This window comes from Pseudogymnoascus destructans (genome assembly GCF_001641265.1).
Source record: "Pseudogymnoascus destructans isolate 20631-21 unplaced genomic scaffold scaffold_5, whole genome shotgun sequence".
NCBI lineage: Eukaryota > Fungi > Ascomycota > Leotiomycetes > Thelebolales > Thelebolaceae > Pseudogymnoascus > Pseudogymnoascus destructans.
In genome coordinates, this window is record NW_020167524.1 from 1,275,888 (window position 1) to 1,289,892 (window position 14,005).

General features: G+C 49.9%; 7 protein-coding genes across 7 annotated transcripts; 4 read left to right on the plus strand and 3 right to left on the minus strand.

Moving 5' to 3' along the window:
- Positions 1 to 133: 133 nt before the first annotated feature.
- Positions 134 to 661, plus strand: VC83_02609 (uncharacterized protein; the record flags this gene model as incomplete). Its single annotated transcript, XM_024466267.1, has 3 exons — positions 134 to 163; positions 235 to 401; positions 493 to 661. 3 exons carry the CDS (start codon positions 134 to 136, stop codon positions 659 to 661), a joined length of 366 nt encoding a protein of 121 aa, XP_024326064.1.
- A 1,520-nt stretch (positions 662 to 2,181) lies between these two features.
- VC83_02610 (uncharacterized protein) lies at positions 2,182 to 3,168 on the plus strand (the record flags this gene model as incomplete). The annotated part of the gene is made up of 1 exon (XM_024466268.1): positions 2,182 to 3,168. The coding sequence occupies one exon, from the start codon at positions 2,182 to 2,184 to the stop codon at positions 3,166 to 3,168; it is 987 nt and encodes a 328-aa protein (XP_024326291.1).
- A 585-nt stretch (positions 3,169 to 3,753) lies between these two features.
- Positions 3,754 to 4,783, minus strand: VC83_02611 (uncharacterized protein; the record flags this gene model as incomplete). Its single annotated transcript, XM_024466269.1, has 2 exons — positions 3,754 to 4,694; positions 4,750 to 4,783. 2 exons carry the CDS (start codon positions 4,781 to 4,783, stop codon positions 3,754 to 3,756), a joined length of 975 nt encoding a protein of 324 aa, XP_024326292.1.
- A 328-nt stretch (positions 4,784 to 5,111) lies between these two features.
- Positions 5,112 to 6,123, plus strand: NIT2 (Carbon-nitrogen hydrolase; the record flags this gene model as incomplete). Its single annotated transcript, XM_024466270.1, has 5 exons — positions 5,112 to 5,123; positions 5,172 to 5,264; positions 5,311 to 5,673; positions 5,730 to 6,064; positions 6,114 to 6,123. 5 exons carry the CDS (start codon positions 5,112 to 5,114, stop codon positions 6,121 to 6,123), a joined length of 813 nt encoding a protein of 270 aa, XP_024326289.1.
- Positions 6,124 to 6,406: 283 nt separating this feature from the next.
- YSH1 (endoribonuclease ysh1) lies at positions 6,407 to 9,390 on the minus strand (the record flags this gene model as incomplete). The annotated part of the gene is made up of 5 exons (XM_024466271.1): positions 6,407 to 6,834; positions 6,917 to 7,607; positions 7,670 to 8,798; positions 9,113 to 9,210; positions 9,268 to 9,390. 5 exons carry the CDS (start codon positions 9,388 to 9,390, stop codon positions 6,407 to 6,409), a joined length of 2,469 nt encoding a protein of 822 aa, XP_024326290.1.
- Positions 9,391 to 9,797: 407 nt separating this feature from the next.
- VC83_02614 (uncharacterized protein) lies at positions 9,798 to 12,720 on the plus strand. Its single transcript, XM_024466272.1, has 2 exons — positions 9,798 to 11,174; positions 11,221 to 12,720. Exons 1-2 carry the CDS (start codon positions 9,809 to 9,811, stop codon positions 11,874 to 11,876), a joined length of 2,022 nt encoding a protein of 673 aa, XP_024326287.1. The 5' UTR covers positions 9,798 to 9,808; the 3' UTR covers positions 11,877 to 12,720.
- Positions 12,721 to 12,723: 3 nt separating this feature from the next.
- Positions 12,724 to 13,838, minus strand: VC83_02615 (uncharacterized protein). Its single transcript, XM_024466273.1, has 2 exons — positions 13,149 to 13,838; positions 12,724 to 13,090 (listed from the first exon to the last, which is right to left on the minus strand). The coding sequence occupies exons 1-2, from the start codon at positions 13,379 to 13,381 to the stop codon at positions 12,889 to 12,891; spliced, it is 435 nt and encodes a 144-aa protein (XP_024326288.1). The 5' UTR covers positions 13,382 to 13,838; the 3' UTR covers positions 12,724 to 12,888.
- Positions 13,839 to 14,005: the final 167 nt, after the last annotated feature.

Genomic DNA, 14,005 nt, shown 5'->3' on the forward strand with positions numbered 1-14,005 from the left:
GTTATTGTCTACTACACGACCTCCATATTCGTACCTTGGATAACTTTGGTTCCACAATTTAGAGCGCACAGCGAGACTTCGACTGCCAAAACCGTCTAGCTTTGTCGGTCTGTATATATATTATTCGAGCAAAATGTCCATTTCCAACGAAGCTCTCCAAAAGGTACGCAGCGAATGAATTACTTCTCCTCTATTCGGAGTACATACGGCTCATGCTAATCTCTGTGACTGTAGCTCGCGCAAGAGATCGAGACGCAGGCTATCCAGGCACAGCAGCAGATCAATGTCGTCAAGTCACAAATAGCTGTGAAGCAGCGCGACATGCGACTCCTGCAGCTGACCTCGAGCGAAGTATCTACGCTACCAGAAAATACAAATATATACGAGGGGGTTGGCAAGATGTAAGTCAAGCCTCCAAGAGGAGTCCTGTGGGCAATACGTGGATCACGCACGAGACCGAATAAATCTCAACTGCTAACACAACACGAATAGGTTCGTCTTTAGCCCTACGACCGAGGTTGATAAAAGATTAACATCGGAAACTGCTGGGCTCAAGACCGACGTCGAGTCCTTAAACAAGAAATTACACTACCTCGAGACAACATACAAAAATAGCCGTGAACATATGGAGCAGATCTTCAAGAGCGGAGGGCGCGCATAACAAGGGCCAAACAAAAACAGGAGAGCTCGCGCGGGATGGAGAGACCCAAGCGCAGTGTGAGAAGTGCAGCCAATATCCTCTTGTTAGTAAAATGAGGGGGGGGCGTGTTGTTGGAGTGTCGCTATTGTTGCCATTTTTCGAGTCAGGAGGGTGCCAGAAGATACGCTTGCTGGGCGCGTAGTCTCTACTGTCAAGACATCAGACGACTCAACTTCCCAGAGGGCAAAAGAAGAGGTCGAGGGCCGCATATAAAGGTCTCTAGGCGCATGTCGGGGCGCTTCGCCAGGCGCGGACTATGGCGCTTAATCCTCTCAAATATACTTTGGCGGACAAACTAAGGTTACTTGTCATGGCCGCATGGCATACCCGAAACACACTTTGTTTTATAGCGCGCAGTATTAGATCAGGTCCAGACACGTTCTGTGGCCTGTTGTGGATTCAGATATTGTGGAGTTAGACACAACCCTACAGTTTACAGAAACACACTCCATCACCTGCCAAAAATGGGAATCAAATCGAATCTGAATAATCCAAAGCAAAGGCAACAAAGCCACGCAAGCCATCCGTACCGGCTACTTTTATGGTATTCGGACGGCAATGCACGAAAAGGCAAGATGCGTTTCACGATTACTATGACATTACTTTCGTGGACCCCGCCACGGCTAACATGCATGATCCTAATCCCACACAAGCTTCCACAAGTGACATGCACACATGCCCTACATTGATTACTCTATTATGGTTACAAATAGCCTCCGAGTCTCGTTCACGATGACTTATTTCCCTACTCTCTCCACATGAAAAGTTCGTTCGAATTCCAAGCGATCATTCTCAAGACGCGCGCATACTCGGATGAAACTTGGCGAGACGCGCGGGTCGACCAGACGTTTCAGCGATGGGCGGAATATCCCAAATGCTTTGCTGTTGCGACCCCACTCTGGCCAAAATTAATGTCTTGATTGATCATCCTTGCGAGTTGCTGCCGCTAAGCTCCATCTTGTGCCGCCGCTGAACCCCCCCATGCATGTGCTGAAGCCTAACACACCGATGGTCTACTTGGTACCATGGCTGTGATGTCACGATAGCCCATGCCGGCCCTTCCTCCACCATGCACGCCCTGATACAATGGACTTCAGGCCACACACTTCCCACCACCCCGCCCCGCCCCTCACCTTCAGCCCAGTTCCCAGTCTTGAGCACACTTTCTTCGTCCGGTTGGTTTTTTTCTCCTTCATCCAACATCAATAGTCAAGGCACTAGTTGTTGTGGAGGGACATATAAGCTGCTCGCGAGCTTCAAAAACTTGCCGAGGGGTAAACACAGGAGTCGTCCTTGTGCCTCGTTGTCTCAGAGTGCGGAGTCGCTGGTCACCTGCCAAGTACCAACTGCCACCTACTCAGCAGTCAGAGTTTCCGCAAACGATATTATCAAGAGACTGTATTGTACAGTTTCTCCAGTATCTTTGTTTCATCTCCATCAGTACCCACAAGAAAGTTGCGGTTACCGCTATCTAATACACGATGAGTTACGGCGGCGGTCGCTACGACGATAGGGACGATATCGATATCCGCTTCCACCACCGTGGCCGGGCCGAGCCACGTTATGAGCAACCCCCACCCCGCCCAACCTACTTCGTCGATGAACGCCTCGACATTCGTGCCGGCGGCCGTTACGATAGGCGCCCCTCCCCCATGGCTCCGCAGCCTGTTATCATAAACAACCGCATCTACAACCATGACGAAGACTACCCCGAGCCGGCCCCGCGCCCAGTGCAGTTCCAGATGATGGCGCCGGCACCGGCACAGCGCGAGAGATCCAGATCCCGCCATGGCCGTCGCCGTCGCTCCCGATCGTCTTCGCGGTCCCGATCGCGCTCTCGCTCTCGCCACAGGCGCAAGTCGCAGGAGAAGCAGTTCATGACGAAGGAAGAGTATGAACTGGAGATGGCGCGCCGGGAGATTGAGGACTTGAGAAGGGCCCAGTATGAGGCCGGCAAGAAAGCTAATAAGAAGGAAGAAGAGAAGCCTAAGCATGACTATATGACCAAGGAGGATTACGAACTGGAGCGTACTCGAAAGGAGCTGCACAAGTTCAAGCTCGAGCAGCAGCGCATCGAGGATGAGAAGTTACTGAAGAAGGAGCTTGAACTCAAGCAGCTGCTGAAGCAGAAGAAGGAGGAAGAGGAGAAGGAGGCCGCGAAAATGGCGGCCGAGGCAGCTGTGAAGGATTTCCAGCGCAAGCAGGCCGAGAAGGCCGCGAAGGAAGAGGAGGAGAAGAAGCAGCGTGACAAGGAGTACAAGGAGCGCGTAGAAGACGACATGAGGAAGTCGGGCTTGACCGACCAGCAAATTGCCGCCGTGCTCAAGAAGGAGAAAGTCGACGTTGCCGCCGCTGGGACTCGCCCCATGTACACCAAAATGGCACGGCGTTATCTTTCGTACGAGACACTGAATGCCTTCCGCATAGACTATACCATTGACCAGGTATGCAAACCCAGATGGGCATAGATTTCTAGAGACTGATATTTTTTTTTGTTCGCAGGACCCCGAGTACATTCTTATCAAGAGATGGGTGCCAGAGCATGAGCAGGATTTCTTGTGGGAGCACACGAGGGAGCTCCGCGAAAGGCGCCGCGCTGTCACCAGTACCACAAACACGACGGTGTTGCAGATTGAGCAGGGGGGGGGACACCACCACCACCACGGTCATGGTGAAGTGCAATACGAGTTTGTGAAGAAGAAGGGGAGGAAGAGAGACAAGTCCCCTGGCTTGATAACCTTCCTCGCTGGTGGTAAGAGATGAGAGATGAAGAGGGGATAGTGATGATTGGATGATAGCATGACATTTTGTTTTGCGCGGGGTCTGGAATCTTTTTTATCTACTTCTGATGTTTCTGGTGGTTTCGACACCTCTCAAATATAGCTACACTAGCTTTTATACCAAATCATTAAATCATATATGGACAGTGATGCATGTGAATAATGTCTCGAAAATGGCAAACCAAATCAGTGAGTAGTATGGAGTAAAAATGTTGATACAACCGTTCGTATCATACACTGAGTTGAGTTACATTCTAACAAAGGGCCCTGCCCTTACGAGAGGCCTTTCTCTTTCTCTTTCCAAGGAAGCTCTGCTCTTCTAATGAGTTCTTCATAAAGTGTCCAAGCCAGCGCCGAACTCATAGCCTTCCTCGCCATCCGTATCGCCAGGCCATCAAACAAGCTCCTGAACCCGTCCTCCGTGATCATTTTCCTCGACGCCTGCACCATATTCCGGTATTCCCTCGGCCGTAATTGGATTCGCGTCTTGATCGAGTCGAACGGATTCGTGATAGCCGTCGCAAGCCCCGCAGCTACAACCCCAGACCCAAAGTTGATAGACGCCGAAGTCCCCCCCGCCATGGCCATCTCTGGAGCACCCGGAACACCAACATTCTGAACCATCCGACTCATCCGCTTCTTAAACTGCTCATAAAATAATACATACAGCCCCGCATACGGGGCATCACGGACCGCAGTTGCGCCAAACCCAGCAAAAAACCCTCTAATACCATCCGTCTTCAATATATCCTTGCTCGCGCCAATAATAGAGTGGTAGGCGTACATATTCGATTCGTACCGCACTTTGATCACCGTTATAGGCATCAGCACAAAACCCGCCGATGTCCTCGCTATCGCGCCCGTCGTGAGGTTCGCCAAGTTCGAGAGCTTCGGGAGCGCGGACGACGTCGATGGCTGCACCTTTGAGCCATCGACAACGCCTATATTCCGGAGCAAGGTCGAGCGCGTAACATGCTGTCGAAGCGCATTGAGACTGGTGAAGTATAAGGCGGATCCTAATCCGGTGCGCAGAGCTGACGGCGCGGTTCCGCGCCAGAAGCCCCAGATGGCTTTTGGGCCAGCTAAAATTTCGCGGAAGGAGGCGCTGAGAGAGCTCGAGCCGGATTGTTGTACACGCGTCTTGAGGAGGTCGGCAGGTTGAAGAAGGACGGCGGATAGGATGCCGGAGCCTAGCCCAGCTGTGAAATGAAAGACTGTGGTGGGATGATTAGTGGGTTGCCTTTTGGATTCCTGGGAGGCGTCTCTTACCAGGCGACGACCGAGGTTGGCCGCCATTTGACATATCCAACGTGGGTCAGTTTACCATGTCAATAAAGCTATACGATCCCGCGTTGCGTATGCATACTCGCGCGAAAAAAGTTGAAAGGGGATGTCAAATGAGTGAGAGATAGTTCTGGGCGAGGTTCCCAGAGTTCTTTCCGCTCCTCCCGAGGTTTCCAGGCACTATTTCCCCAGATTTCGGTTCGGCATCAGACGTCATCATTGGCAGGCCAGGTACGTCTGAAAGCACACCACGTTTTCGTATGAGGACCACGTGATATCGCGTCAAGTTGGATCCTCTTGGAGCAGTGTGAACGATTCTTTAAAGACTTGCAAAAGATATATTAAATATGGCAATTGTCGTAAGTGACCTGTGGTTCAGTAAAAACTCCCCTGCTAAAATAATATAGGCGGTGGGACAGCTCTGTTCCAAAGTCTCCATGGCTCACAACCTTCGACTGGTGAAAGACCTTGTTGACCAGGCTTCGGCCGCAGGAGCAAAGGTCAGATATAAAAATACCTTAGCAAAAACATATCTGAGCTTATTAGGCTTTGTTTCTTCCCGAGGCGACTGATTATATCGCTTCCTCTACCGAGGAGTCCCTTGCGTTGGCAAGGTCCGTCGATGATAGCATATTCGTCCAAGGCGTACAAGCTGCCAGTATGGAAGCAGATATTGCCATCAATGTTGGTATTCATGAGCTAGGTGACTCAGGGAAGAAAGTGAAGAATACGTCTATCTGGATAGAGCAGGGGCAGATTATGCAACGATACCAAAAAATCCACTTGTTCGACGTCGATATTGCAGGAGGTCCCGTCCTAAAGGAGAGTAATAGCGTCGAGAAAGGCATGAGTATTCTTCCTCCGTTTGAAACCGCCGTCGGCCGAGTTGGTTTGACAATATGCTTTGATGTAGGTGGCATTCAGGATTGCAATACCGTTCAATTACTGAGGTGTATATTTGACAGCTGAGGTTCCCTGAAATCGGAATAGCGCTTCACCGTCAAAACGCACATATTATCACTTACCCTTCTGCATTTACAGTGCCCACAGGAAAGGCACACTGGGGGATACTCCTCCGGGCAAGAGCAATAGAGACACAATCCTATGTAATTGCTGCGGCGCAGGTGGGGCAGCACAATGAGAAACGCACGAGCTATGGGCATTCAATGATTGTCGACCCTTGGGGCAAAATCGTGGCAGAACTCACTGGAGATGGCGATAAGCCGGAAATAGCTATTGCAGATATCGATTTAGACCTTGTTAGCAAGGTCAGAAGAGAGGTGCCTCTTCTCAGAAGGACGTAAGTTATTGTACTATTCTACCCGAGTAGGCCAATGTTTGCTGACCAGGAGCGGGTAGTGATATATATTGACTGGATTACGGATGGGATCTTGAGCACTTGTCATATTAAATTTACTGAAACTTCCGCTTGATAATGCCAAATCGCAAGTAATTTAGCACATTGATAGATTTCTATCCATAGTTTGAGCTGTGGTGTTGCCTATTTTGCATAATCCACACCTTTATACGGGTCTGTCATTTTTTCGTGCGGACAAATGCCCCTATATTATACATACATAGACATTAGGACCTATTATTCGATAGCCGTGCCATATTTGACAACCCCAAATCGTAATTGAAACTATCCCCAAAGCGGCGCCACGATTTCAACTGCCCGTTCAACAACGGCCCGGACTCTGTCACCAAATACCCGGTTTGCACATTCAACCTCCAGATTCTCAAGCCAAACCTTTGCCACCATCTTATCGACCTTAATTTCCACGCCGGGAACGGGAATGCCTGCCTTATGCAGCCTCTCTAGTTCGATTTTCTCTGCTTCCCTTGTTTCATCTTCTTCATCCTTGACATCGGCTCCAGCCTCTTCAGGAAGTAGTTCAGGTAGTTTTGGTATTTCGATCGGGTTCAGTGCATCTGAACCGAACTGTGCCTCAAGGAACAAGAACAGCCGCTCCAGTCGCTCTGCCGGGGAAACATCTGCGTGTGGATTGCGATCGGGCAAGAAATGGCCGTGATCATGACCATGGTTATGATCGTGTTTACTTGAAGATTCTGTTCCAAGTTAGTAAACGTACGAAACAACGTGTTGAAATGGAAAAATGAAGGTAATGCGGGGGTGGGAGGGGTTGCTTACGTTTGACGGCTGCTGGGCTGCTCTCGACCGAAAATAAGACAGCCATAACTGCGTCAGCAATACCATCGTTCAGGATATTCCCTTCCCACTCGATGTCGACTTCGCCATTGCTTCTATACCTCACGGTCACGCATCCCATAACCAGATACGTTGTGGTGCTTGCCCGCATAACTTCTTCGTCTGCCTTCTCAACAGATTCGTTGCCGTTCATATGGGTATCACCATTCTCGTCTTTTACAGGCTCCCCGTCTGTCGCCTGGGATATGACTTCGATAGAACCAAATGTTCCTTCTAATGCCCACCTAATTAGGTCAATCCCTGCAGCACCTAATCGTATTCGTTGCTTGCACATAACCACCGTAGTAGTTAAACCGGCATATTCACGGAGATCCTCAGGCGCCATGAGGGAGAGCTTGAAATCGTTCTCCACAAGAACGCCGCTGATTATCTTACCTCCGTCATCAAATTGCAATTCACCGCCTTCCCCGCTGGTCAATAGCGTTGGAGGAGATAGGTTTGCTAGCTTTCCAACAACTTTCGCAATTTTGTCGGCTTTAAATGGAATACGTACTTCTTCGCAGTTACGTGGCGAGTAAACCTTAACCTTCTTGGACTCGGGGAGATTGGCGTTAAGAGAAAGAAGTTTCGATTTCAATCGCATCATATTATGTTGCTCGCCATGGACAAGAATCTGCCCCAGTTAGAGACGTGAAAAACATAATTTGATTGAAGCTGGGGACATGGAATACTTACAACGACAGGCGCGGCAACCTTTTCAATGAATTCTCGGTTCTCAACACCATCAACATGAGCAGCGAAACTGAACTCCTGAACACTGCAACGCCTGGGGACCATGACTTTTTCTCCGTCCTCACCTCCTCTTCCTGCTCTTCTATTTGCCCCGTTTCGTGACATAATAGCTTGGATCTGATCTGGTTCTTGCATAATAGACTTCGCCATTGTCCCTTCCACGCTGTAGCCGGTAATAACCACGCCATTCTTGTCACTTGGTGCCCAGCGCTCAAGTAACTCCCTGCTAACTCCATTTTGCATCATACCCGGACTTGCAAGCATTACACAGCTTCCAACATCGTCGAACCGCTCCAAGCTTTTGAGACTGCGAATATATTTGAAATCCCACGGCCCTCCGTTGGTACCTCCGGCTTCAGATTCAGCCATCCTCTCCCTGAATAGGCGCTTGATATTTTCATTCATGGCTCCAACATATGTTTGGTAAACGAGCATACACTTTCGGGCCAAGTTCGATGCATAGTAGATGGGTATATTTTGCAGGTCCTTGTGCCGTGACCAATACTCATCCAGAATCAATAATAACTCTTGAGCTCTGCCTAATGCGAATACGGGCATCAAGACTCTCCCCCCACGGTTTAAGATTCCCGTAATAGACTTCATTAGGGCCTGCTCACGCTCTAGACGAGGGACATGCGACGCGACACCATATGTACTCTCTGTGATCAACACATCAACTTTGACGTTTGCCGGAACAGATGCTGAAATTAAGTGGCGATCAGGCTCAATGCTGTAGTCGCCCGTGAAAAGTATAGTGAGCCCGGAAATCGAAATTAAGAACATGGCTGCCCCGAGGACATGTCCAGCTGGAAGGGGCGTGATGCGGATTGATGAGATGGTGTGCGTGGTGTGATAGTCAATGGCTTCAATCATTGGAAATGTGCTCGCATGGTCTGCTTCTGTGTATGGTGTCGATGATTGCTCAGTCGAACTGGAGTTGGACGACACACGAACGGAATCTTGTATAAGCCACTTGTAGATTGCCTTCGTGGGATGGGTCATGAAAACCCTGCCCTTGAAATTTGTCTTTGCCAGAACATAGGGTAGTGAAGCAGCATGGTCGATATGGAAGCTATGGACTTGTCAGCTACAAGGACTACTGACATGTCAATGCAATGCTAAGCGGACAAAATGCATGGTCGTATAGGCACAAAGGTATTTTATATTGTCTTCGTCCCATGCACGAGTGCACAGGTTCATCTCCGTGTGATCAAACAAGCATCTGGATAGGTAATGTATTGTATTGATCTCTGATATACATGCAACATGTAGTATAGGAAATAACAACGATCGTTTGACAAATAGTCACCACAAAGGAGAAAAGGAAATGCTCGCCCCATGAAAAATTGTATGTCTGAAAGTTGCTGTGTAGGAAAACGGGCTTACTGGCTGATCAGAAGCACGTCGACGGTGCTCAAATCGAAATCATCGTAGAACGGAAGGGCTGAAAGACCGTCGAAAGCGGGATGCATGCCGGCGTCGAGCTGATGTGAAAATTAGCCAATGATCGTCTTTAGAACCGCCGCAATGAAGCTCTTTACCATGACAGTCTTGCCCTTGTATTGAATGATATGGCACGACCTCCCCACTTCGTTTCCACCTCCCAGGCACAGGAACATGAGCTCATCGTTCGGGTCCACAGTCTCTTCGACCGTTGGCGACATTGCGCCAGCTTTGCGTTTAGAAGCCATTTGGTGATGTCGCAGGTATGGTTCAATATATTATGGAGAAGCTCTCCGAGGCCAATTGGGCAGTTCGCAGGTGAGAATGACGACTAGATCATGTCCTCAGTGGGACCTCAAGAAATCTAGGCCGTCTTTGGGTTGAGAATAAATAAACACAAATAAAATTAATTAGTATCGCGATCTGGTCGTAAGAGTGAGAAAGGGGATAAGAACAAGGTTGTCGCAGGTATCGCGAAATAAAGATCGAGACTCTGGAAGTATGTTGATGCCTGAATTAACTGTTGATGCCTGAATTTATGGTGAAGTGGTCTCCTTCGTGATGGGTCACATGACCATCCTTGCATGAGTGGGTCGCCGCCGCTGTCGTGGAAGTCGTCCTGGTCAACACGCGAACTGGATGAACTTTCTCACTACATCCTCACTCACCATGGCGCAACAACAGCAACCCCAATACCAGGTGCCGGCGCAAATGCCTGTGCAAATACCGGGGCCGGTGGGACCTTCTTCGCCCGCTCAGGCAGCATCGTCTCCTGGGGCCCAGGCATTCTATCAGCCAGCGGCGAAGCGGCAACGTTTGTCTCCAGACCCAAGATCACAGCCAACCTCTCCGTATACACAATCACCATATGGGCCGACCCCATCTACAGCTGCACCACCTTCATCACTACCCCCGGCGCATTCGAGCCATTTCGCAAACATATCGCAGCCGCCTACATATCAAGGGCCATACTCAAACGGACATACCACACCGGCTTTGAGCCACCCTTCACCCTATAGTCAACCTCCCACCTACAACTCAAATGCTCCTCCGGTTAGCAATGTGCAAGCGATGCCATCACATAGCCCTCATCAACCTCATCCACCTCACCCAGCGAACGTCCCTGCGGGCAACCAATTTCCGAATAACTACAACATGCCACAGCAACAACTGCAGCAACAGCAGCTGCTGCAGCATGGAGCTGGAACCATGGGCCCTCCGTCTAAACCAGCGGAGAGGGATAATGTCAACGATGATCAGATGGATGTGCTGGCGAATGCTGGTGTCGATTTGCGTGCCGAGGAAAGCTTTGCTATGAGCTTCCACACTGGATCGTTCAACTCTCAACCTGCGTTCAACCAGGCTGGCCCAAACGCCACCGGTCATGGTTTCACCCAATTTGGACCTGGAGATGCCGGTTCTTTTTACGGAAGTGGCCCTGCCAACCAACTTGGCGCCCCTATCGATAAAGCGACCCAAGATCAGATTCAAAAGAAGACGGCAGATCAGGCTTGGGCTGATGCAGCATACAAGTTGGCAATGTCCAGACAACATGAGCTTAAGCATCCCCATGTGCATGTCGGCGCACTATGGAATAAGATGGACAAAATTGCAAAGGAGAACGGATTAGTATTGAATACAGATAATGGCAAGATGCCGCAGTTGAAACTGCCGTCCGAGTTTCCTTCGGAAATCAAAATTGAAACCAGGAGTGGTCCTGATGGAGCGCTGGTTGTGGCTAACACCATATTTCTTCCACAAGACACAGCTCTTGCGGACCAGTTGGCCTTGATGTCCCTCGCAACGAACCAGAGGATCAGGATTCTTCTTGAGGAAACTATTGCCATCGTCAAGAGCCGGAGGGTTGGCTCTCATGGAGTCATCCCATCTGAATGGTCTGACGTTGCAGCATCGTCTACCAGCGCAGCTGGCACAGTCGTTCCTGATGGGGCTCCTCGTACTGGCTGGGAAAGTGCAGTTAGCCCAGGCACAAACCCAACTAATGGTAAGTTGCCACATATCTCTTGGTTGAAACGTGCTAATGTTTACAGATCCTGCATCTGCAGCCGGTCGGCTTCCTACTCCTGTTTCTGAAGGCACCAAGACTCCAACTGGTACTGTCACTATGACCAACGACTTGATAAAATCTCTCCGTGAAGCTGCAAATGTGGAGCGCAACTTTGAGGAAAAGCGTCTGGCGAAGCGTCAAGGGCGCCCTACGGATGGTACGGTTGCTCGAAGCGGTTCTGCTGCTCCAGGAATGCCCGGAACCGTGGCCCCAGAGCCCTCCGCAAAACCACTTACCAAGAAAGAAAGAGAGAAACAGGATAAGGGGAAGCAAAGCTTGGTTGATAGCCATGCTCAAGCGAACGCCACTACAGCGACGTTCCTCTTTGGTGGCAAGAAGAAGAATAAGTACAGCTGGATGGACTCGGGCGGTGGCAGTGGGGCCAGCACACCCGGGCGAGCAAGCATGCAGGCTCCAGGTACGCCTGGTGGCATTGGCGGAGGGGCCGTCGAGAAGCAGAGGCTCACGGCGGATGGGAAGAACAGAATGGGCGGTTTTCGCGAGGACAAAGATGGAGGTCGCCTGGTGCAGCTCCGAGACTTCCTTGCTGTATTGGAGAATGATGGGAGAGAGAAGAAGACATTGCAGCGGACGTACGCATGGTTGGAGGCACCGAAACCAAAACCTACCGTGGCCTAGCAGAGTGGATAGACAGCCGCAAAACGGAAATCCTGACAAGGCGCTGCGGCATCTTTCATTCTTATGATCCTGGGATTGGCTCGAAGAATATCGATATGTACATAACAATAGAGCGGCGCACGCACAGGTTCACCCCCAGATACATATCTGGGGGCTTAATACGAGATTTTCAAGTTACGATTCCACTTGCTTAAACTATCAAAGAGTGACACGCTACTTTCTTTACTTCGTAGGCTAGGGTGGAATAGTAGGAATAGGTCGTTGTCCAGTGCAAACGTAGGTCCTAAGGCATACACTATCATCGTGATTTTGGAAATTTCGCGCAGCTTCGCCGCTATTTACCATACAAATACCAGTAGTAGCGAAAGGTGCAGAACTGGCTACAATCACGATGAGAATGGTGATTTTATTACCGTCATCGTAGTAGTTAATAGTGGTGTTAAATTACGTGGTAGCCCCATAACTTTATAGGAGAGCGTCGATGGTACCGAAATCGCAGCGAAGCCTATAGTAATACAGCACCTACAACCAGAACACAGGCTTCTACAGGCTTCTACCGTTTACCCTAGCACTTGTTTTATATCGCTACGTAGGTAGTGTACGGTACTACAGCATATAAGAGCCTATTTACAGCTTTTTACCAAGGTTGGAGCTATATACGGTCGCTGCCACCGAGCAGAATCACTGAAGACACGGTTGAGTTGGCACCGACGTTGCGACCGTGGGGGCTACGGCCAATTCGGAAGGGTGGGTGCAGGGGTGGGTGGGGCCTGAGGCTGGTGGACTGGGCATGGACAACTTGTCCCCCGCCGCCTATCTCCTCTGCCATCTCTGCCATCTCTGCCATCTCTGCCATCATCTCTGCCATCTCTGCCATCTCTGCCATCTCTGCCATCTCTGATCATACATTCTGATATGATTGTGGTACACAACCTCAACGTCCGCCGGTGTGCACGGCATCATACATACTACTTGGTCATAGCGGCCTTATATCAAGCGATACCACTTTTCATCAAAATCGTCCTATAATTCCTTCCCCAATGACCTGACCTAACACCTCGACTGACATCGTACGGCCGATGACGCCATTGTTGGTAGTATCAAGCTCCAGCTTGCGGCCGACAGAGCTCGAGTTGGCCTCACATGATCGGATGAGCATCTGGTGAAAGATAGGATTATGCTGTTCTGTGGCGTTCGAAGGGGTTCCGTATGTACTGCCAAATGTCTTAGCTACCACAGTTATCAATAGTTCAGAGCTACTCGAGTACCTACTGAATCCGCAACTTCATATCTCCGCACCACCAATTTGGCTTGGCGTCATATAGAAGCCTTGTGTTGCCTTCATTTTCAGTGGCATGACAATTTGACAGCTGACACCTCCAGCTGGACGTGGTCGGAGTCATACGCTGCGTCGAAGTCGTGTCTGTCGCTTCTGGCCGCAGATGGATCACGGCGACCGCATTTCCAACAGAAGGCGCTGGTGGGAGATGGCTATCGCCACACATCACTCACTGCTTTAGGGGGGAGAAGGGTACCAGCTGTGCTGTGGTTGCCAGCAGATATATCCGTGGGGGCTGAGAGGCGATATAAATATCATCAACGGCAACGGCACCAAATTCCTCAATGTTTCACAACAGGCTAAGTGTGTGCTCTAATGGGTACGTGACGGAGTGGAGAATGATTAGATACCAGTCTCTCAATTCCTTTCATATAGGAATTTTAGCGATTGCAGACAGTTGACGTACGTTTGGCGAAATGGATTGCTGCATTTTGGACCTATTCGCGGATGTTTGAGCAAGTTTGAGCAGGATCGAGAAATGGTGCTACGTGGTACGGCTACTGTAACGTGACGTCATGGTTATGGGGCTAGCAGGGCTAGACTATGGTCGCTTTGCCACGGCTACGTACAACCACCAAAAATTGAAAAACGGAGGTTATGTTCATAAGTTTTGTGAGTTGGGGGGTGTATCTCGCCTCATATTTTATGTGATCGATACATAGAGTTTATGCTGTTGTGCACAAATTCTGGGGTCCCATTGAACATTACCTCCCGTACGGAGGCGTGTACCAAAAGTCGTTGCCGGGCAGGGGTATAGCCTACCCCTGTCAAAATGAGCACCACGATACTT